Below are 23,868 nucleotides of genomic sequence, written 5' to 3'. Positions count from 1 at the left end.
CTTTGATTGATTTGGACTACTAAAAATTGGGTTCCACAACATGACTAATAGCATCGTTGATGGTTTCCATTCATGAAAGGGTCCATACAATGATAGATTGGGGTCACCATTCTTTCCTGCCCAACCCACATCAAATTAACCTAAGAATGGCCCGACGCACATCACATTAATCTACTTCTTTTTTAAAAAATTAACAGGACAATCATTATCATTATCATTATGATATAAAAAGTAGGTTTTAATACACAAACAAGTAATTGCTCAATAAAATAAAAAAAAAATCTCTTGAATATTAGAAAAATAATGAGCAATCCAAGAGAAAGTTTGCCCCGTTTAGTTTAGTGCAGTGGAAATGGCAAAATGGATTACATGTTTAGGGCAATGGAAAGGACCTTTTGGGAGTACCTATTGGAAGGGGTGAAATTGAAAAAGAACACCAAACCTATTTTGGGTACCCATTGGAATTGCTCTCGTCCATTCGAAGGACATAAATACCCCTTGTTATTTTCAGCTCTCACTCCTATCGTCCCTGTAACGGTTACTCTGTTTTGGGTTTTAGGAAAATCACAAGAATCCTCAAACCCTTCTAAGTATCTGCAAAACCTCAGAGCTGGCGCCTTGCTTCCAATGGTGGCTTTTCAGCACTTCACGAACATGCATGACGTTGAGCTGAAACCTCGTCTGCTTCGTTCTTTGCTCAAAGACCAAGTCCCCGACGAGAAACGCCCGTTTAAGAGCCCATCGGACTTGTCTCGAGTCATCAACTTGGTTCAAACCCACAAACTCTTGTCGGAGTCTTTTACCGAAACGATTGAAGAGAAACGGATTCAGCATTGGAAATCTTCTTTCGACGAATGGGTCGAGCGGCTGCTCACGCTTGTTACTATTAACTCGGTACATGTCAATTCATCCTCTGTCTCTTTAAAACATCAATTGTGAACTTGATATATGTTCAGCGATTTTGATTTTCACTAGTAACTGAAGTTCTTAGTTTGGCTGCAAGGGATGCATTTTTTTGGGCCCAGTTCAATTCCTTTGCCAGGGATATTAGTCATAATTGCTCGGAACAGTTAACTGGATCAAATAGATTATAGGAAACAGCGTCTACTAGATATCAAAAAGTTATGAAATTTTAGTTATTGTTATGAATCAAATTGAGTCCATCTCATCCTTTCCTAGTGTAATGTGGCAAGATTTTAGTCGTGAATGTGGGTTATTACACTTGTAGTAAGTGAGCAAAAAATTCATCCTTTTTGGTTTAATGTTGGTGAGTGAGGGAAATGGCATGTTATCTTTTGACCTTTCTATCAGGAGATTGTATATCTACTCCCGTGTTCATTTATTTGTTTTAATTCTGATTTAGTCAGATAAATGTTGGGCGGGAATCTGTTTGCTGGGGGTGACTGCTCAAGAATGCAGTTCCGACCGCTTCTCGGCATCATACACCATTTGGTTTGAGAAGTTTCTGTTACATATTCAGGTTTTGACAGCATTTTGTTACTCATTAGTTGGTAGTTCCACATTAGTTGTTTGTTTGCAAAGTTTCCAAAAATTGGTGGGGGGGCTACTTTCTTCTTGCTAGTGTAAAATATGTTCTGTGGCTATAATACCTTTCAAAAAGATTGAGTTAACTCAATTTTTAGAATGGTCTATCTTCAATTTGTTTGAAACTTATGAATTTAAAAGCATGTAGAATCTTCATTTGGCTTGATGTGTAACCAACAATGGCTAATAGGTTTTTGGCATTGGAATGTCAAGGGAGCATTGAACAGGTGGAACTAGAACTTATGGCCAAAAGATGTAATTGTTTTTATGGACTCGTCATATAAGAAGCAACCATCTCATCCAGTTGGGACCTTGCACATGCCTTGAGGAAACATAAAAAAAGTTACTTAAACATGTAGCTTATGCCAAAATTTTGCATGATTGAAACCTAATAGACATATAGGTATTCAAAGATGCATGCGGATGACCAGTATACAACTATACATGTATAGTTACTATTGATTTTAGGCATCTAATTTGCAGTACGGGGTAGGGATGGAAAAGGGAAAGAGACTTTGAGAATAATATGGCGTGAAGCACTTTAAACTTTAAAGAAAGCTGTCTTGGAGAATTGTAAAGAAGAAGTTCCTTCGAAATAGGATCCATGTAGCTGACCTCAATTAATTTTGGACTAAGGCTTCCTGTTGAGTTTGGTAGTGATTGAGGCTTCTTGTTGTCCACTACCCATGTTGCTTACTTCATTAATGCCATGATGCTATTCTGCTTGTTAAGTAGCTTTAGTACACATGCATGCCTTGTTTGAGTATGATTCATATAGCATGCTAGCTGTTTATTTTGTGTTCTCTTTTGTCTGCACCAAAATGATTCCTTATGTTAGCACAACAAAATTTCTTTTATTTATTGGACTTTTGACATTTTTTTAATGTGTTTGTCTAGCTAAACACTGATGTTTGAAAATTTACACTGTACTTTCGTTCTTTCTTTATAAGATGCACATTCAAACACATTCTTTTAACTTGTGAGACGTCTTTTGGTGTTTTCTGCTAAAGCAGCAGCCAGCTGATTCTCGATTTGTGAAGGTGGCTTCTTGCAATTCAATTTCAGATATGATCACAAGGTGTGATATCCTAGTTTTGTAAGCATGCTTACCTAGTGCCACTATCTTTCTCTGCTTATACATCTCTTATCTGGAAAAAAAAAAGAATTTATTTGATTGACATCAGAATCGCTATCTTTAGTACCTCTCATGGGTTACTCTTCGCTGCTGCTGCAACACCATCAAACCCAGATGCATTACATATTTACATCATAAAGTGAGGCAAACTATCTTCCCCATGCATAACATCTCAAATACACAAGTTTCTCATAGAATCTTGTGATGTTTTAATAGACCCCGCTTAAATCTTGCATCAAACATTTTCAATTCTATAACATGCAAAATGTCATTTTTCTTTTCCTTTTCAACTAGGTTGGGTGGATCTTCAAATTCACAGAAGGATGGGACCCCTCTTGCTGGCAAAATTATGCAGCCCATGTTGATGCTGCTCACTGAGGATAGCTCAGAGGCAGTATGGGTAGGTGTTTTTTTTTTGTTGGAAAAGAATTCTATTCATAAGACACCAAGGTTACAAGGAGGTAATACATATAGCCCCAAGAAGATTGTTACCAGAGCACCAAAACTTTAAATTAAAGCTTTAAATTAGAACAAATACTCTCAACAAGAACAAAAATAGAAGATTCCATATTGTCAAAGGTTCTCCTGTTCCTTTCCTTCCATAAGCACCAATGAATAGCCATGGGAACCAGCCGCATATTCAATTATCAGTTATGTAGAATAATAATCTTCCAAAATTTAGGGGGCTGTTGTAAGAGCTACAAGTCATGCTAATAATTATGTTCCACTTTAGCACTGTACATAAAGTGGGGAGAAGATACGCTCTTTCTTTTTCTAATGCATTTTTTTGGATTTTACTTGGCGTGAGTGTTCTCTGTTAAATCATTAAGTGACCTGCTTATCTGAAGTGTCTTTTATCATTCTCACTATGAGCCATGCAGGAGGGTGCTGTTCATTTGCTATGCACCATTATAACTTATTTCCCAGCTGCTGTTCAGCGCCATTATGATAGCGTGAGCTCCCTATTCTTGCTTTTTAAAAATTTTGTTTTATGTCTCCGCATATCTGCTATTGACATTTAAATTCTACAGAGCTTGAAAATAATCACAATGTTTTTTGTTTGTTCCTGCCTGCGCACTTGCTACTGAAAGCCAAATTTTGTCAAGCTTGAAAATATGTATATTGAGGACTATCACCAAATATATATTGTGTATAGCATATTTGAAATTCAGTGACATTGAGTATTTGCTTCTTCATTCGGTGAAACATGGAAGATTACTGGTAAAGGAGTTTGGCAGGGTTAGAGCTTTTCTATAATAGTTGAATCTCAACTTTTCTGAACAAGATCATCACTGCCCCCTCTTCTCCTGCGTGTTTGTTTCTTATAAGTAAATGATGATTTCATGCCATGCATTTCATTTTCTATGATGTTTTTTTTTTTTCTTGTATTGTGCATTCAGTATGTGAAATATGCACATATGCTTTGATCAATTTTATCGTGAGAGAAACTCTTAGAAAACTATGTTTTGATGATTTCATTGTAACCGGAAAGATCTTTATGCTTAAACCATGGTTGATTTTATGTGAGAAGTAAATGAATCTAAATGTTTATCGGTTTATACTGATAAATCAAATAACTTGCTCGTGCACAAACATTTATTTGCTTTACATGCATGTGAAAAAAGTAAATTCTTAAATGTGTATATGAATCTAAATACAGATACATGATTTGTTGGTAATCAACTGTCATCCAGACTCTTTATTTTTGTACCTACTTCTTGTTTGTTTATACGACCTTTCTCCTGTATGCTATAAATTAGTGGAAATTGAGAACAGCAGTAATTGTGTGTGGGTATATTTCACGTTAAGATAAAGTGGAACATATGACCCAAAATTAGTATATTAGTTTCAGCCAATTTGGTAAGGTCCATGTAACTTGATTTAACTTTTTTGGCCTTATTAAGAATTTTTGTTTTGATACTGCAGTTACTTTTGGCAGGCTGAAGAGGCCATTGCTTTTACAATTGTTTACAGAAAGTGCAGTGCTGCTATGCTGAAGGTAATGTGCTTCATTTATTATTGCTTTTGCCTTTTGTGGTATGACTGAAGTATCAAACAATAACATGGGCTTCAACTTACCCTGCTGTATTTTGTTTTGTTTGGTTTTCAACATTCAGAAGTTTGCTTGCTGCCTAGCATTGCTTCCTAAATCTAAAGGAGATGAGGACAGCTGGTTCATAATGATGCAAAAGATTTTATTGTTGGTAAACAGTGAACTGAGTGACATATTCCAAGGTTTAGAAGAAGGTATTGGGTTTGTATCTTCTGATGTTAATGATACTGGTTTTAGAAGTAACAGATAATAAGTTTGTATGCGTTTGCAGAAATCTGACGTAATGAAGCTGTCACCAGGGGGCTCACTCAATGCAACAAAGAGGTCTGAGGAATTGACGATATCCTGCATTTCAGCTCTGATGCATAGCTGCTGTGAAATGCTTACAATCCCTTATCCTGCTCAGGTTAACTTTTGGCTCTTTCATACTACTTCAGTGGGAATAGAATGGTAGATCTATTCAATTTAATTTTGATAATATGAAGTGGCTTTCCAGAGGAGCATAAGACTAACTGAGACTGCAATTGTTAATTATATTCAAGTATCATATTTCAACTAATAGGTAAAAGTCCCAATTCGTTCGCTGTTAGCCCTAGTTGAAAGAGTGCTGATGGTGGATGGATCCTTGTCACGTAACATGCTACTGTTTATGACTGCCATGCAACAAGAGTTAATTTGTGCAGAACTTCCAGTTTTGCATTTGTCCAGTTTGGAACTATTAATCTCTGTCATAAAGGGTATGCGCAGGTCATCCACATAATGATCCTATTTATACGTTTTTTCATCTTTTCTTTGGAGGATCTCATTCATTTTCTCGCCCAAAACTTGTGCTTGTTCTGTCAAAATTGCATAATTTTTGTGCAGGGTGCATTCTTACTTGGTGGAATAACTTTTACTAGAATTAATATTTCAGGGGGTTTTGGAATGTGCAGAAGGCTTAAAATTCTTAGATTGATTGATATTTTAACATGCTTTAAGTTTCAGGAGGAAAAAATGTAGCTTGACTTGAAAGTAAAAAAATCTTTCCTCTTTTTCTCTTGCATTTTCAACAAGGGATGCAGCTTTATACGTCTTGCTTCTTGGTCATACTCCTAGTCTTTTCCAATTGGGTGGATGAGCTCCTTGTTGCTTTTGAACGGTTGAAAATTGATTTTACCTGTAAGAATGAGGAAAGAGTAAATCCCACAATTGCAGCATTTATTGCAAAAGATGAGCTTAATTGCGATACAGATATGAAATGGTGTAAAACCCGTAATTGAGATAAAGGTATTGCGATGTTGGTCAATTCTAACTATGGTGTGAGCTACTGCGATTATCGCAATTTCAGTTTTACATAAACCGGTTTGTGCTTACATTGCACTACCTCATTTCCTATTTCCTTACTATACTCATGCTATAATTCATCTTTGAAGCTGAAATCTTATTGCAGCCTCAAATATACAGTATACTGATGCTTAATTTAACCAGATGTTGGCCTATTCCCCTCCTCTTTTTGTCCATTTTTTTGATGGAGTTTTCTCCTCTTTCTTCCATTTAGATGGAAGATAGTTTGATTTATTTCTCTGAACACCAGAATTTTATTTTGTTGCTGATATTTGAATAGTGATAAATCTTGAAAGAAATTGCTAATTTCTATTTTCTTCATGATGGTATGTTCCTGATAATATTTTCTTGCCCCATTTCTGCTGTTTATTCTGATTAAAGATATATCCATTTCATTCATTATCTTTGCAGTCAGGCTTTGCCACATGGTGCGTATATTTTGCGACTCATAAAAGAGTATTTCAAAAGATGTGTGTTACCAGATTTAAGGATAAAGCTCTATTCAATCACAGAGGTTTTACTGAGATCCATGGGTATTGGTAGGTACCAACTCTTGAGTCATTCTTTATCTCTGTTACATTGCTTTATGCCAAGTGTCTGTTTCCTCTATCTGCATGCGTTTTGACTTTGTTTTCCCTGCCCTGGCATTTTCTTCTCACTCAATAATGGACATTGCTTGAGCTACATGCCTCTGAACTGGATTCTGGTGAAGATTGAATTATATTTTTCTTATTTATTTTTCCACTTCATGGGGCTGAGATTATTTGTTGAGTTCAGCCAGCTGCCTATGCTGGCTTCGACCCTCTATATTGTTAAAGACATTGTCTCTTTTCACGTTCAAGCATATAAGCTCGAACTTCATATAGCGAATATTAGGTTGAACTGTCAAGATTGATTGGTATAACTTTTAAGGTTTAATTATTCTAAGAGCACTCAAGAAAATATTCAGCATTTTTTGTGCATGATAGTGTCGCAAGATTCACCATCCAGGAGATGGGAGTAGATATCCCATTTTCTTTGCTTTTTTACTCTCCCTCACTTCCTTCTCTATCGTTTTCTTAAGGCATGATGATGATGTGCTACAATAGCTGGGGTTGGGGAAATCAAATGCTTAAACTTGATAGTTGATATGCATATTGTGAAACCTTGTGACTAGAAAGCCAGCTTGTAATATTATTCTTCTTTGGTGTATTTGCATGTTAGCCTAAATTTTATTCATTAGAATGAAGAGCTCTCTCTCCACAGGGCAAATTTTTTAGTTGAAAAATCCATTAAAGTCATGGTCATTTGGCACAACACCAGCCTCCACTGACATAACTAAATGCTCCAAGCATCATTTCATTGTCAGTTTTATCTTATTTTTTTACTTAAAAAAAGGAGAAAATTGTGCATGGAGTGTATCTATCTATTTTGTATATTGACTATAGAGATTATATTAATATTATATATGTTGTAGACATCATAGTCAATGAATGATAAAACAAGAGTTACTTGGTGGTGTGCTGAGCTGCTGTAATTTGACTGAGAAAATGAAAAGCATGGCATGCTTGAATTGACTCTGAAGAGTGAAGAAGAAGAAGAAGAGGACATTTGAGTGAGGAAATGGATCTATGATGGCATATGAGGCATCAAGTTTGATTTTCCCCAGATTTTCTTTAATTCTTTGTTAGGTAGATTATTATAGATACAAATCAAGGAGACTTACGTATTGGAAATTGCACAAAAAATAATCAAAGTTGACTAAGTATACATTTAAAAATAAAATAAAATGCATTGGGGAGATTACATAAAATGTTAAGATGTGTGCAGCAGCATGATTAAGTTGAAATTATTATTATTATTGAAATATTCCTCACTTTGACTTCAACTTTGAGATCCATTTGTGACAAATATGACTCCACAATTTTTTTTTTGATTTTTTAATATTGTTTAAAAATTAATAATAAATATAATCTTAGGAGGAAATGATGCCACCTACCAGCATTCATATATTGTAAGATTAATTTAATAATTTAATATGTGCTTTTATTTATATTTATGAGCTGTCTATTCATGTGCTTCAAATCCAAACAAAAATCAAATAATTATGCACAAGAAAAAGGTCCAAGCCAGAGAATCAAACCACGATCTTCACGATTATTTTTCATTTCATATGTCCCTCGTTTTGCACGGTTTCTCATACGGATGATAAAATTTTGTTCAGTACGAATGATTGAATTTGTTCTATTTGAATTAAATCAAGTCTTGACATAAGTTATATGTCTCAAATCCGGGTCCAAACACAAAATTCTTGTCCTGTTTAAAACCGGATTCATGTCTATGTGCATAAATCAAATGAAAAAAAAACTATTGAAGTCAAGAATAAAAAAGAAGAAGAAAAAGAATCTGAGAGACAAGCGGATCTTGGATCAGTTCGCTTAAACCAAGAAAAAGGTCTTGAAGAATATTTTGCGGGATCAGACACGAAAAAGAAAAAAAAATACAAAAGTTCTATGGAAGTGGAGCTTGATTTCCTCCTAAAAAGGTATTTCTGTTTTCAATTACGATGACACGGGAGCTCCTCTAAGTGTTCCAGTCGGCGGAGCGACTCTCGGACGAATTTTCAACGTACTTGGCGAGCCTGTTGATAATTTAGGTCCTGTAGATACTCGTACAACATCTCCTATTCATAAATCAGCGCCCGCCTTTATACAGTTAGAGACAAAATTGTCTATTTTTGAAACAGGAATTAAAGTAGTAGACCTTTTAGCTCCTTATCGCCGTGGAGGAAAAACGGTTTACTTGTTCGGACCTTTATCCGAATTAGATTATTGTCTGGTTCACTTGTCCAGATTTAAACCAATCTGAGTTTGACTAATAAGTACATCCGAAATCCAATCCGAGATAAATTCCGAACATGTAAATGTTTAGTAAATATCTGATATTGTCCAACTCAAAACCGATTTTTTGCTACCCCTATTTGGTGGGGCTTTGTTCTTTTACCTATGAGTATAGCCATTTTGGGCCCAAATTTTTTCTAAAAGAATGATAAATATATATATATATATATATAATAATGTATGGGTTAACAAATACAGTCATTTTGGAGTATAAGTATTGATTGAGTTTGTTACATTTATATATTCAATTCATTATATTTTACACGTAAAAATCATCATGATGTGCTCGAAATCGAGATCCTCGATGACATTTCCTCAGATTCCAAGAACAAAATTTTAAAAAATAAAATAAAAAATCCATGGCTGAGGAAAAGAAAAACCAATACGGAATGACCATGCTATCCTTTCTTTGTTGGAAAACCGAGTGCTTCACCTTCTCTACGATGACGAGGTAGTTCATTAATGATGCTGAAAACGAAGAGATCTAGCTGAAACCTCAAAACTGTGTTTTTGATTCAGGAAAAACCCCAACTTGGGCTGTGGGAGTGGGACCCAGACGCTCTTGTCATAAATTTTGTCAGACCCCAAAGGCCAAAGCCTCCATTGTTGTCTGTTTTCTCTCTCCCTCTATTATATAAATATGTGCCCTCAATTTCAATCTCCACTTCGTAGATCTCTCGCCCGGCTCTATTTTTGATTTTCTCTCTCTGCTTGTGATTTGGGGAGGTGGGTTCCTGCTATTCGTTTGGATTGGAGATGGGTGAGAATGGTTTTGAGAAATGGGTGTTGACTGTTACAGCCCAGACACCCACCAATATTGCAGTAATCAAGTATTGGGGGAAGAGGGATGAGACCCTCATCTTGCCTATCAATGACAGTATCAGTGTCACTCTGGATCCCAGCCACCTCTGCACAACCACTACCGTTGCAGTCAGCCCTTCTTTTGAGCAGGACCGAATGTGGCTCAATGACAAGGTAAAGATTAGAGTTTGTGCCGTTTTCTTCATATACTGTTGTGGTCTGCTGTTTATTGATTCTGGGTTTTTCTGGTTAGTAGGAGATTTCCCTTTCCGGAGGAAGGTACCAGAGTGTTTTAAGGGAAATTCGTAGCCGTGCTACTGATTTTGAGGATAAGGAGAAGAATATTAAGATTAGCAAGAAGGATTGGGAGAAATTGCATTTACATATTGCTTCATATAACAACTTTCCTACTGCTGCTGGATTGGCTTCCTCCGCGGCTGGTCTTGCTTGTTTTGGTAATAATCTGTTTTCCTGAACTTTTGGTTTGTATTTGATTTTTTTTCTGATGTTATAGTTGATCAAGATGTGATTTTGATGGTACTTGATGTCTTTGGTTCTTGCTCTCTTTGCAATGATTTTTGGTTGTTTGACTTGATTCTTAGATATTATCTCCTTGTTCCTTATTGAGAATAGATGCAGCTTTACTGTGTAGATTCGTACTTACGGCTTTTTACATAGCTATTTTGAATGGTCCTCTTATTGTGCTTGGTTGACAAATTGATTTCAGAAAGCTCATATTCCTCCTGACCTTATTATGAAGGCAGTTGAATGAAACCCTTTCACTCACTTTTCACAAAGCCGAACTATACTGTTATGGTTGAATTGCAAGATTGGGTCTTTTTTCCCAAGTCTTCACTTTGTTCCTAATTCAAGCTTGTAGTTCTTTATTAAATTCCTGCTGATTCATCCTTTAGAGTGCGAGGTTAATATATCTGATGATTTCGCAAGCTTTATATCTACTCTGGAATTTTACTATGACTTCAGGCAACCTTTTGTTAGTCTTTTTCAGCTTTTCTCGATTCATGTCTCTTTGTTGTGTATCAACTTTGGAAACGTTTCATGTGTAGTTTTTGCTCTGGCAAAGCTGATGAACGTAAAAGAAGACGAGAGCAAGCTTTCTGCTATAGCCAGGTACAATATTTTGGTTTTATTATATTTGCTAAGTAGATTAATAGTACGAATGGTTTTGCATGTATTAATAGCTGTTTATGGCTCTGCATGTCATTATAATTGTTTCATGTCTGAGACTGAACTTATGCAAATATAATTACTTTCCATAGTATTTCAGATTTCTGTTTTTATGCTCTTTTTTAATTGGTGACATTATGTTAGGGTCTGATATTGTTAGTTGGCAAAACTGTTTTCATACTGCTGATCGCTTGTATGCTTTGGGGTTTGCTTATGATTTAAACAGCCACGACATGTCTTTTTTAATCTCATACTTGTTTGGCATGATAATAATGTGATATCCATCTAAGTCATAACTTATGTGAATGTTTCTAAAATAATACTATCTTGGTTGCTCTCTTTCTCTGTTCTTCTATTATATTTACATGTAGTCATGTATAGCATGAATGATAGGTTTGATTACTAGTGATATCTTAATGATATATATTTTTTTTATAGGCAAGGCTCAGGCAGCGCTTGTCGCAGTTTATTTGGTGGCTTTGCCAAGTGGATAATGGGAAAAGTAAGCGCTAATGCTTGAAGCTTATCTTTTGTGCTTCATGAAAGTATTGTATTTTCTTGTGTTCCGTTCTAATATTTGTTTATAAATGTGTCAAGGATGAGGATGGAAGTGACAGTGTTGCTGTTCAACTTGTAGATGAGAAGCATTGGGATGATCTTGTCATAGTCATTGCTGTGGTATGTATAGTTTTTTCATTTGATTTTCTGTCTTGGGTGGTGGAATTAGGTTTTCTCAGCAGTTTTGACTCTACCATTTCTTTCTTCCAAAACTCTCTGTCTTTTCATATTGTGTAATTACATCTACTTAAGTAGTCGAAAAAAATTGAAGATTCTCCATTCAATTATGCTGCATATTTGTTTTCGTTTTCTCGCATGATACTCTTCTGTATTGATTAAAACCCTGAATCAATCATACCATATTTATTTTGTTTACATGCCTTACATTGTCCATTTGCAGCTTTGCTGAATCTCTAGAATTTTTTTTTTATATCACGACTTTGTTTGTACCCTATTTAGTCGATTTATCACAATCTTTATTTTTTTCGGCATTAGGTATGCTCGAGGCAGAAAGAAACAAGTAGCACCTCGGGAATGCGTGAGAGTGTTGAAACTAGTTTGCTTTTACAGCACCGAGCAAAGGTGCCTTTCTTGTGCTCTAAATTCTAACTCTTCAAAAACTTAAGCTCTTACATTGTGGACTTTGTCTATGGCTCTTGAAGAGTCTTAGGACTAAACTTGGTGGAATAAATAGAGCTCCTTACCGACACGCTGATATCATTAAAGGCTCTTTATCTTGAGGATGTTGTCTTCGAATTCCTGAATTCAACATCATTCTAAGTTGTTTCTATTGCATTTGAAATTAATCAATTTTCCTCTGCTGTTTTGGACTTTGTAGGAAGTTGTACCAAAACGTATAAAACAAATGGAGGAAGCCATAGCAAATCGTGATTTCGCATCTTTTACACAGTTGACTTGTGCTGATAGTAATCAGTTTCATGCAGTCTGCTTAGATACATGTCCCCCCATATTCTACATGAATGATACATCCCACAGGCAAGCCTCTGTTTCTATTTAATATAAGTATATAACCTTGAGGCTCAATCTGTATGAATGTTTATTTACTCGCTCATTGGTTCATTATGGACTGTAACGTTTAACGTCGATCAAATAAATATGTTTCAGGATTATCAGCTGTGTTGAAAAGTGGAATCGTTCTGAAGAATCACCTCAGGTTTGTTCTCTAAGGTTTTTTATTGGGAGAGGTCTATGATTTTTTAACTCGCGCCTTACCTTTGGGGTTCTTGACTATATCATCATTTTGGAGTCATACTTCATGTCTATGTCTATATTAGAGTTTTCAGAAAATTTTCATTTCAATCGTGATCGAGAATAATAGTGGTGCAACCTGGAAATTTCTTAAATTAGGTGCAGATGCAGTTGCTCTCATTTAAACAAAAATGCGTGATGGCCTTCATCTCTCTCTCTTTCTCTTTCTTTTCGAACAGGAAAGAAATTTTATTGTTTCTTCTTCAGGCCTTTACTTTTTGACCTCTTAATAATATGCGCGTTTTGATCTGGCCCAATGGTTGTAAGGTATTGCATGCTTTGGTCCATTCATCCTCGTGACATTACAACCCAAAAAGTACCAAGTGTACATCCTTAGTGTTCTCATAAGTGTTCAATCCAAAGTCTTTCCATGCCAATCATCCCCCTAGCATTTTGCATTCTTGAAGCACTTGTAGGTTCTACTATGCTATTGCCATGTCTACAATGCTACACTTTCTTGCCGGACAAAAGGCTAGCCTGGCGTAGAATGAAAAATAGTTTTTAATGTAAACTGCATAAAGCCGAAGTCTGATGCTGCTGTTTCATATTTGACAATTTGGTCTAAAACTTGTGAGGTATTCTCTGCTTTTGTCTGTTGGACTCTCGGTTTTGTTCCTGGAAAGTTCATGGCAAAGTGGAAGTCCATGATATATAATGTCGAGTCATTGACTATATATATGCTGTATATAGTTCGGGTGTCCTATTTTGCACAAAGCATCCTGTATCATTTACTGATGAGTGTGCTATTTGTAATTATCTTATATCCAAAACTTCCAATTCTCAACCTTTGACTGTTTTCCTTTTTGTCCTCTGTTTTGAATAATGCCATTAATAATCAAGATTATGGTTGAATGTTATGCTTGTTCATCTGTTACTTGAGCTAAATATCCTGGAATCGTATCCATGCCTTTTTGTCCTCCTTTCCCGGGGTTTAAATTTGCTATGTTGATTATTGGCCATGGTTGACTAACAGTGAGAAAATTGACAGGTGGCTTACACTTTTGATGCCGGGCCGAATGCTGTTATGATTGCTCGTGATAGGAAGGCTGCAGCCCAATTGCTTCAGAGGCTGCTTTTCTACTTCCCTCCAAATTCTGATATTGATTTAAACAGGTATGCTGTGAAATACTTTAGGGCAAACCATGGAACTCTTCAATATCTGTAATATCCCATGAGGCTTTAATTGCTGTGTAGCATTCCATGAGTGAGGATCCTATAATAACTTGTTCTGTTTTCTGTTTCTTTTTCACCAGTTATATTATCGGTGACAAGTCAATACTACAAGATGCTGGGATTCAGGGGAAGAACGATATTGAAGCTTTGCCTACGCCACCTGAAATGAAGGACGCGCAAAAGTACAGAGGTGATGTCAGTTATTTCATCTGTACAAGACCAGGGAGAGGTCCTGTTGTGATTTCTGATGTCTCTCAGTCTCTACTTAACCCGGAAACAGGGTTGCCCAAGTGAATCTAGTGTACGATAACCCTTTTCCATGCATCGGTCTGGTCTGTTTTTCTTGGCAGAGTAGTATGTCCAGTCTCCAGAAGCCTTTTATTCAGTTTCCTTTTCTTTTGTCTGCTCCTTGAAACGTTTCGGTATTGTTTTGAGTATTTGGAATTTGATTTTTGGGTTTTCAATCCAATCGGGTTGATGTTCTCATCTCTTCTTTGAAAATTGAAACAGTGATGAATAAAATGTTCATTCCCTAAAAAGACTTGTTACTGACTCATTCCAAGTCTCTGTAGTTTGTGAAGTCCAATTTTCTGTATGCAATGTTTGTGCCATCTGCATCTATTGGAACCAGTTTGAAAACGGGACTTCTAGACAGCATCAGGTGGGGGAGGAGGTTTATGGAGAAACAGATCTGATTGGTGAGAGATAATTTTGAATTTTTCAATGTGGATTCTTGTATGTCTTCAACATTGTCCTTCACACAAAAATGAAGAGTCCCCAAATAGGTACTAGCCTTTTTGGCTTTTTGGGCTTACACCTACAATAACCATTTTGGGTCTAAATACATGTCTATTTTTGGACACCAAAATGTTAACATGATATCGGAATAATAGGACTTGGGTTCAAACCCTTAACTTCTGCAATTTAAACCCTAAATTATTGTTGCTCCAAGTATGGGTCTTTCCAATTAAGTTAACTTGTTAGTTTAGTATATTTCACATCATTTATATATCTAATACTCCTCTCACGTGTGGGTTGAGCAATTAGACGATTCAACACCTGCACAACAAAGTGACAAACGAGGCCCAACACTAAGAATATATGTAAATTATGTGAAACGCCTTAAATCAACAACTTAATTTATTAAGTTGAATGACAAAGTAAATAATCTTAACATGGGTTGATTGGCAAACAACTAATAGCAGTGCAATACAACTTTTAAAAAACCCCGCTTTTTTTCCCAAGAAAAAGTGAAATCCAAACAGCCTGAAAACAATTTAGCAGTCTGCCTTGACAAACTCAAGATGATGCTGCAACTTCTCCAAGCAGAAGTGTCTTCAGTATAACTTCACTCATTCCACTGTCAGACGGAAACGAGTGTCCAGCACCTTTTAGCTCATGGTAACGTATCCATGGAAGCCTTTTAGCAACATAGCGCTGCAGGATCGGAGGGACAAGTCTAAAATCTTCGTCACCCTGCCATACGTGAACCGAGGCTTCATGGTTAGGAAAAGGGTTCTCGAGATCCATGGGATCGTATTCCGGTTTCCCAAATGCAATCTTCTGGTCCCTATGTATGGACTCAAAATCTCCTTGCTGCCTTGGATATGCCTGCATGAGAGTTTTTGTAAAAGTGTTAAATGTCTGAAATCTGGTATGGCTTAAAGAAGGGGACACAAACAGAGATTTTTTTTTGCAATTGTGAGCAACAAACGAGAAAGAACCCTCAAACAAGATTTGCAGGACTGATCAAATCTAGGCATAAACATAAGAGACGCAGTCTATGGTTCCTTTCATCAGAAGCAGCCTCACCACAGGAAATTTTGAGGTACCTGGTGAGGGTTTTCTTTGGGAAATGTGGATATGATTTCTATATCTTGGCGAGAGTAAACCCCCATATTTCCGGATGTAATCGCGAACGAAGGAAACCATCTCTGAGTGTTCCACCAGTAAGTTAAGCATGGAGTATGGTGAGCAACACGAATCGCCCATTGATCTTGTGGCAGCAATCCACTGAAGGCTTCTTTAGATAAGTTAGAAGGAAGGCCAGGCCACCAGTAGTTTACGGCAGGAGCCGTTAGTGTTGCTCCTGCTAACCTGTAAGCATCTCAAGCATCCATCAAGCAACAATTGAATTCAAAGAAAAGTAGAGACATATCAAGTGGTATACATTTTGAATACATCTGAAAAGAAATTAAGCTACAAATTTTCATGAACAATGATTATTTTACATTCAGCTTCAACATTTTCCACAGTGAACAAAAAAAATAACCCAAGATTATCTTAAGACTTGAATTATTAAGTAGGATTCTCAAGCATCCAAACTTATTTCATTATCTGAGTTGGAGGGAGTAGAGCACTATTTTACCTATGAGGGATATACTTGAGGCAGTCCCACACAAGCTGGCCTCCCATAGAATGCCCAATCACATAAAATTTGGATCCAAGTCCTAATTGATCAGCCAACTCCTCAACATCCAATGCAAAACTCTTTGCAGTTCTCTTTGGATCCGGATCACTTTCCCCATAACCTGGTCTGTCGAAAGATACAACATATGCTCCTAATTCCTCAATTACTTCCTGACAAATGAAACATCCGTTATGATATGAGCTTTGATTAAGAAGGGAGCATTCTATATGATAATAGTTTTGATGATGAAATATGTGCATTCTATATGCTAGATTGCAAAATATGTATGCTTACTGCCATATTTTCGTTGCTATGCATTCTTGATTAAACTTTCTAGACTAACAAAGATCAAGACATGAAGCTTTTAATCAAGCTTACAAGTCACTGAAAGTTTCAGGTTTAAACTCAGAGAATTCACTACAAATTTGCTTGTTGATTTGTCCCTTGCCAATCGAAGATAAGTTGTCAAGTCCTATTAAGACTAGCCTGTTGAAATTTAGAAAGCTAAGCACGAAGTAGAACGTAACAAAAGACAGAGGAGGCTGCAAGAAGTTGCTGGAATTATTGACAAGAAAAGCAAATGAAATAAATGGAGGAGATATGAAGTCAGAAATAGCTGCAAAAGAATTAAATGAGATGAAAAAAGTTTCAGAAATTATTGAAAGGAAAAATGAGGGATAAGAAGTCATGGGCAGCTGCAAATGGAAGTAAATGGGAGCTGAAATCTGTCAAATCACAAAGCTCTATGCAACGGCTACTTTGGAAGTTCCAGTGCATGTATATGTTTCCACAAACTTCATAGAAGACACAGAACTTAATTCCTATTCTCCAAGAGTTTTACAAGCATTCAAGCCTTCATTCTTATTCAGAAAACAGAAACAGTCCATGAATTTCATTCCATACTCATCTTACCTGAGAATACTCAAGCTTCATTGTACACTCTTTGATCATTTAAGGGTCATTTTGTACACTCCATTTAAAGCCTAAGTGCAGGTGGCTAGCCTACAAAACCATAAGAGAGTGAGGTTGGCACTTGATAAGCTAAAACTGCCATTGTAAAGTGAAGTTGGCAATTGATCAACAGCTGGTGTAAAGAAAGAGGATTGGCTTGGCTCTTCAACAGACAACAAGCAAATCATATTGGATTCAAACTCTCGAGGAGAAGCCTTGAGGAGTGGATGTAGGCCTATACCTGGCTGAACCACTGTAAATCTGTTTGCACAGTCTTACCCTACTCTTTACTAGTTTACTTGTGTGTGTGCTTGTTATATTTAGTTTTATTACTTAGTTGCTACTTGAACTAACATAAACTCTAAACTTACATTCACTAGTATCAAGTTTTTGTAAGTTTTAAAGCAATCTGAAATCAGTCGGTTTAAACTTAAATTTGACATATTTTCCCCCCTCGTGTTACCTAGATCCTTCCAACATCCACCATGAACATAACAGAGTAAGACTACTCCAAACAAACCACCAGAATAAATTTCAGAATTCAAAGAGATGCAAGACGGCTATTGATTTGAAAGTATAGAATTACGTACCGGAGATGTTCTTGATGCAATCATTTCATAGTGCATACAACTAGCGTAGCCATGAATGAAGATTGTCTTATACTTAGCGATTTGTTTAGACACGCCGAGCTCCTTATAGGCCAAATGTCTTCCATCCCTAAGCTTTATTCTGGTTGCTGTAATGGGAGGGCAACCAGGGGAGCCACAAGTACAGGGAGGGGGAGGGTGGGAGGCCTGATATGCCCATGCCAACAACCCAATCAACAAAATAGCAGTCAGTTCCTCTAGCATCCCTGAAAAATGCATATACTCATTAACAAGAATCAGCAAAACTGGAAGGGAATTGATCGGATTGAATATTATAAACTATTGTGCTTATAAAAAAACAAAAGAAAAAATTGATTCCCAAACTAGAAATGACAAACCCAACCACAATTTCAGAATGAACCTTACTTAAAAACTAAGACTAAGATACCCATTTGCAAAACAAAGACACCCATTCGCAATCTCTATCAGCAGCATCAAAATCCAAGTGTTATAATCAAATAATCCAAACGGCAAAGCGTAAATGAGCTTTCAAGACAAGTAGTCCATGGAAATTTGAAATGAACTGACAAGCACTGATAGAAAGAACCTGCTCTTGCCTCTTGTTGATGAAGGAGAAGAGCTGCACTGAAAAAGAAGCCTGATCTTCAGGGCTATGTAATGGACAGGCAAGGAGTATCTTATAAACCCATTCAGATTTCAGACGCCATTTTGGAAGGAAGGCTGGCGCTACACAAAAGTACAGAAAACCAAAAAGTGGAAAATTTTCGTTAAGCACATGAAAAGCACCTCTCTTTCATTTAGGTGTTTTTCACTTGTCTTAATAGCCGTTGAATTTTGACTCTTTTATTAAAGGATACGAATGGAATGAATTTTCTCGAATCTCTTCCCCTTTTTTCTATTAAGGAATTCCTCATTGGTTGTTGGTAAGAACTAGTAAAGCTTGCCGGCTTGAATTCTTTTATATGGGGTGCGTTTGGTTGAGTTGATAGATTGATTTTCAATGTTAACAAAAATATTGTGGGAAATATGTCGAGCTTAAAGTTATGAAATATGTTGTCAGGTGTTTGGTGAACTAAAAATTGATATTAGTGAAAATGTTATTGAATTAAAGTATTATAATATTAGATTTTATAATTTTTATATCAAATTTTGTTATTAAATTTAATATAATAAATATAATTTTGTTAATAAAACTAATAAAATAATTATTTTTATTAAATATTAAATATAATGATTTTATAATAATTTTTCATTTTTATTAATCTTACATTTAATTTATTAAATAAAATTTACTAATAAAATTAATGTTAAGTATAAAATATAAATATTTTAAATATCATAATAATTATGTATGTAAAATTAATTAAGATAATGTGTTAAGTTAAAAATGTTAAGAATAAAAAATAAAGTTGTAAATATTAATTTAAAAAGTAAAAGAAATTACTGTTGTAATGCATGTGGACCCAACCTTTATTAAAAAAGTAATAAAAATGTATTCGTTATATGGGATCCACATAAAAAATTCTGAAAAAAAAAATATATAGCTGAAATGCTGTCCCAATGGGAGCTTATAAAACTCCAACGGATCCGTCGGCCAATTCTGCTGGACCCGTTGTACCTTTTGAGTACCTTTTGAGATTATGATCAAAACATTACACATTCATAAAATGAACATTTATAAACTTACATATACACGTCACATGTCTATTACACACGTCAGTGGTCACTCTCCATCTCTGAGTGAGATATCTTTAAATAACACACAAAAAATGGTAACTTCGTGCAACCACCAAGTGGTTCGCTACTACTAATGGGCTTTTGTGTTGGTTCAAAGCCCAATTTGTTTACTCTAATGTTGGAGCAAACCTATCCATATGGTATTGTGAAAATAATGGCCATTGCAAGTCTGCCTCTTCCCTGGAAGGCAGGAACCATTGCCTTGGTGGGCTTTAGATCCTTCCAAATATTGATGTTGTTCTTTTGCTGCGTTGAAATTCTCAATATATAATTTAACTTTCTGTCGGGACAGGCCGACAGGGGCTGTTATCTTTAACTAACGACCCGTTGCAACATAGTACAAACTACAAACAGTGTATAGCAAATATGTTGCCTGTGGATAGCAATCATGGTCGTCATTCTCATTAGTTAGGCTACCTTGGCTTTATTTGATGCGAGACCTTTCTGAAGCCAGAAGTTGGCTATGAAGGAACTCCATGATAATCTGCAAATATTAAGGAGTCAGAAACCATAATAGAGTGGAAAGTTTAAAAGGGGGAAAAAAATGAATGAGCAGGGATAAGAAAATGAAACCCTGTTCATAGTTGAAGGACGAAAAATATTTTTTTGTCAATGTATTACTATATGTGGATGTAGTTGTATCATGTCAATATTTTTATTTTTGATATTGAGGAATGAGGAGCCTATGTTAATGGACCTAAAATTGAGCTTTAGGCTTATTTCGCAAGTGGTTGAAAGGGTCATTATGGCTCGGAAAACCATTGTGAATTTGGGGAATACTTTGGGCCTAAATACACGCATACTTTTGGGCATCAAAATCTTAATATGATATCAGAACGATATGATTTGGATTCAAACTCTAACTTCTGCAATTTAAACCCCAAATTATTGTTGCCCCAAGTATGAGTCTTTGCAATTAAGTTAAGTTGTTGGTTTGGTGTGTTTCACATCATTTTATATATTCTAACACTCCCTTTAAATGTGGGCTAGACAATCGAACGATCCAACACATGCACAACAAACGAGGCTCAACACCAAGAATATATGTAATTTATGTGAAACATCTTAAATCAACAAGTTAATTTATTGAAGTAAAACTTGAATGACAAAGTAATTAATCTTTTAACACGTTTTGAATGGCAAAACAACTTAATCTGTATTGGAGCAAGAGATATTGTACGAAAACTGCAATACTTTGATAATCACATTTTCACATTCAAATCTGACATTTCTATATCGTTTATTTGGGTTTTTATTTCTTGTACGCATAGGAAATTGAAGAGAAAACCCACTTTTTTTTTTCCCCCAAGAAAAAGTGAAATCCAAACAGCCTGAAAACAATTTAGCAGTCTGCCTTGACAAACTCAAGATGAGGCTGCAACTTCTCCAAGCACAAGTGTCTTCAGTATAACTTCACTCATTCCACTGTCAAACGGAAACAAGTGTCCAGCACCTTTTAGCTCATGGTAACGTAGCCATGGAAGCCTTTTAGCAACATAGCGCTGCAGGATCGGAGGGACAAGTCTAAAATCTTCGTCACCCTGCCATACGTGAACCGAGCCTTCATTGTTAGGAAAAGGGTTCTCGAGATCCATGGGATCGTATTCCGGTTTCCCAAATACAATCTTCAAGTCCCTATGTATGGACTCAAAATCTCCTTGCTGCCTTGGATATGCCTGCATGAGAGTTTTTGTAAAGATGTCAAATGTCCGAAATCTGGCATAGATTATTTTTTTGCAGTTGTGAGCCACAAACAAGAAAGAACCCTCATTAGTATGTATAATCATGGGCTCAAACAAGATTTGCAGGACTGATTAAATCTAGGCATAAACATAGAGATGCAGTCCGTGGTTCCTTTCATCAGAAGCAGCCTCACAACAGAAAATTTTGAGGTACCTGGTGAGGGTTTTCTTTGGGAAATGTGGATACGATCTCTATATCTTGGCGAGAGAGAATCCCCATATTTCCCGCTGGCATCGCAAATGCAGGAAACCATCTCTGAGTGTTCCACCAGTAAGTTAAGCATGGAGTATGGTGAGCAACGCGAATCGCCCATTGATCTTGTGGCAGCATTCCACTGAAGCCTTCTTTAGATAAGTTAGAAGGAAAGCCAGGCCACCAGTAGTTTACGGCAGGAGCCATTAGTGTTGCTCCTGCTAACCTGTAAGCATCTCAAGCGTCCATCAAGAGACAATTGAAATCAAAGAAAAAGTAGAGATATATCAAGTGGTATACATCTGAAAAGAAACAAAAGATTTATCTTAAGACTTGAATTATTAAGTAGAATTCTGGTGATTCGACTTCCAAACTTATTTCATTATCTGTGTTGGAGGAAGTAGAGCACTATTTTACTTTTACCTATGAGGGATATACTTTAGGCAGTCCCATACAAGCTGGCCTCCCATAGAAAATCCAATCACATAAAATTTGGATCCAAGTCCTAATTGATCAGCAAACTCTTCAACATCCAATGCAAAACTCTTTGCAGTTCTCTTTGGATCCGGATCACTTTCCCCATAACCTGGTCTGTCGAAAGATACAACATACATCCCTAATTCCTCGATTACTTCCTGACAAATGAAAACATCCACCATGGACATAATAGACTAGGACTACTCCAAACAAACCATAATAAATTTCAGAACTCAAAGAGATGCAAGACAGCTATTGAAAGTATAGAAATACGTACAGGAGATGTTCTTGATGCAATATTTTCATGCATACAATGAGCGTGGCCGTGAATGAATATTATCTTATACTTGGCGATTTGTTTAGACACACCGACCTCCTTAAAGGCCAAATGTCTTCCATCCCTAAGCTTTATTCTGGATGCGGTAATGGGAGGACAACCAGAGGAGCCACAAATACAGGGAGGGGGAGGGTGGGAGGCCTGATAAGCCCATGCCAACAACCCAATCAACAAAGTACCAGTCAGTTCCTTTAGCATCCCTGAAAAATGCATATAATCATTAACAAGTTTCAGCAAAACTGGACGAATTATCAAGCCAATTGATCGGATTAAATATTATAAACTGTATTAAAACTGCCCATTCGCACTCTCTATCAGCAGCATCAAAATCAGGTGTTATATTATCAAACAATCCAAACGGCAAAGCGTATATGAGCTTTCAAGACAAGCAGTGCCATCGAAATTTGAAATGAACTGACAAGTACTGATAGAAAGAAACTGATCTTACTGTTGAAGGAGAAGCTGCACTGACAAAGAAGCCTGAATCTTCAGAGCTTGACTTCAATTTGTTGAAAATTTGAAATGTAATGGGGCAGACAAGAAGGATATTATTTAACATATTAGCAATTTTCTAAAAGCAACAATGAGCCATTGTTGGCTAAGATGATAAGCTTATGTTAATTTTTAGCACAAACGAAAAGTCATGAGTTTAACTTTTATGGATTTTTTATTATCGTAATGCTCACGTGTGTTAATGCCACATTTGTAATCTTTCGCACTGAACAGTGGCGGACCCAAGGCAACGCTTATGGGGTCAATTGACCCCACAAATATTTTCTTTTTTATCATATGTTTACTTATAAAAATTTGACTTTGACCCCGCTCATTTTTTTTATTTTGACCCCCACTCATATAACATATTTCATACAATCTTAAGAGTAAGAATGTTAAATGGGCCATAACCTATAAGAAATTTTAAAGGGCTTATATATTCTTGTAAATTATTAATATTGCATTTTAAAGGCTCATAACTTATGTTTTGAAATAGTCTTTAGTATTGTATTTAAAAGACCCATAACTTATCTTTTGATAGAGTCATAATAGAGACTTTATAAAAAGACCCGATAATCCACTTTCAAAATATAAAAAAAATTCTCGACAGCATTTGTAGATCAATTTTCAATTAATACTAACTTCTATCATATAATATTTTGATTTTTAGTATTATTTTCCATATTTTTAAAGAAATAATTGAAAAAAAAATTCAGGAACGTTGTCCCCGGACCACCACAATTTTTTTTTTTTCGCTTTCTATATAAATCTGACCCAATACACTCAGAAGGCTAGGTCCATTTTTGGCACTGAGAGCCTCAGCTCAGGACTTAACTAGTCCATGGTGATTGTGGGTTTTTCTACGTGGTCCCATTGACAGCTTGGTGGATTTCAAGCTTTCAGCTTAAAAAAGAAACAATTTTCTAGTAAGCACATGAAAAGCATCTTTCATTATTTAGGTGTTTTTCTAATGGCCATTGAATCTTCACTCTTAATA

General features: G+C 36.1%; 4 protein-coding genes across 11 annotated transcripts; 2 read left to right on the top strand and 2 right to left on the bottom strand.

Moving 5' to 3' along the window:
* Positions 1-407: 407 nt before the first annotated feature.
* On the top strand, positions 408-7,831 carry LOC120005252. 7 transcript variants are annotated; one of them, XM_038854783.1, is made up of 10 exons: positions 408-894; positions 1,364-1,480; positions 2,556-2,623; positions 2,975-3,080; positions 3,562-3,633; positions 4,620-4,679; positions 4,798-4,927; positions 5,005-5,480; positions 6,468-6,595; positions 7,513-7,831. In XM_038854783.1, exons 1-8 carry the CDS (start codon positions 628-630, stop codon positions 5,010-5,012), a joined length of 828 nt encoding a protein of 275 aa, XP_038710711.1. In that variant the 5' UTR covers positions 408-627; the 3' UTR covers positions 5,013-5,480; positions 6,468-6,595; positions 7,513-7,831. The 7 variants fall into 7 exon arrangements, with proteins under 7 accessions (XP_038710711.1, XP_038710712.1, XP_038710715.1 ...); XM_038854784.1 differs by lacking the exon at positions 7,513-7,831 and having other exon boundaries at positions 5,005-5,139; positions 5,324-5,480; positions 6,468-7,284; XM_038854787.1 differs by lacking the exon at positions 7,513-7,831 and having other exon boundaries at positions 2,562-2,623; positions 6,468-7,284.
* A 1,699-nt stretch (positions 7,832-9,530) lies between these two features.
* Positions 9,531-14,463, top strand: LOC120005249 (diphosphomevalonate decarboxylase MVD2, peroxisomal-like). Its single transcript, XM_038854778.1, has 10 exons — positions 9,531-9,910; positions 9,993-10,191; positions 10,804-10,867; positions 11,363-11,426; positions 11,522-11,602; positions 11,978-12,064; positions 12,321-12,478; positions 12,608-12,656; positions 13,740-13,864; positions 14,005-14,463. Exons 1-10 carry the CDS (start codon positions 9,692-9,694, stop codon positions 14,216-14,218), a joined length of 1,260 nt encoding a protein of 419 aa, XP_038710706.1. The 5' UTR covers positions 9,531-9,691; the 3' UTR covers positions 14,219-14,463.
* A 583-nt stretch (positions 14,464-15,046) lies between these two features.
* LOC120005251 lies at positions 15,047-22,967 on the bottom strand. The gene is made up of 6 exons (XM_038854781.1): positions 22,828-22,967; positions 22,320-22,579; positions 21,989-22,200; positions 21,527-21,791; positions 20,951-21,306; positions 15,047-15,179 (listed from the first exon to the last, which is right to left on the bottom strand). The coding sequence occupies exons 2-5, from the start codon at positions 22,575-22,577 to the stop codon at positions 20,995-20,997; spliced, it is 1,047 nt and encodes a 348-aa protein (XP_038710709.1). The 5' UTR covers positions 22,578-22,579; positions 22,828-22,967; the 3' UTR covers positions 15,047-15,179; positions 20,951-20,994.
* On the bottom strand, positions 15,090-18,594 carry LOC120005250. Of its 2 annotated transcripts, none has more exons than XM_038854780.1 (5): positions 18,480-18,594; positions 17,876-18,138; positions 16,293-16,504; positions 15,757-16,021; positions 15,090-15,535 (listed from the first exon to the last, which is right to left on the bottom strand). In XM_038854780.1, the coding sequence occupies exons 2-5, from the start codon at positions 18,134-18,136 to the stop codon at positions 15,224-15,226; spliced, it is 1,050 nt and encodes a 349-aa protein (XP_038710708.1). In that variant the 5' UTR covers positions 18,137-18,138; positions 18,480-18,594; the 3' UTR covers positions 15,090-15,223. The 2 variants fall into 2 exon arrangements, with proteins under 2 accessions (XP_038710708.1, XP_038710707.1); XM_038854779.1 differs by having other exon boundaries at positions 17,876-18,141; positions 18,490-18,591.
* Positions 22,968-23,868: the final 901 nt, after the last annotated feature.

This window comes from Tripterygium wilfordii, chromosome 9 (assembly GCF_013401445.1).
Source record: "Tripterygium wilfordii isolate XIE 37 chromosome 9, ASM1340144v1, whole genome shotgun sequence".
NCBI classification, from domain to species: Eukaryota; Viridiplantae; Streptophyta; class Magnoliopsida; order Celastrales; family Celastraceae; genus Tripterygium; species Tripterygium wilfordii.
Note: the sequence above shows the minus strand (reverse complement) of the source record. Positions and strands in the feature narration are given on the sequence as shown.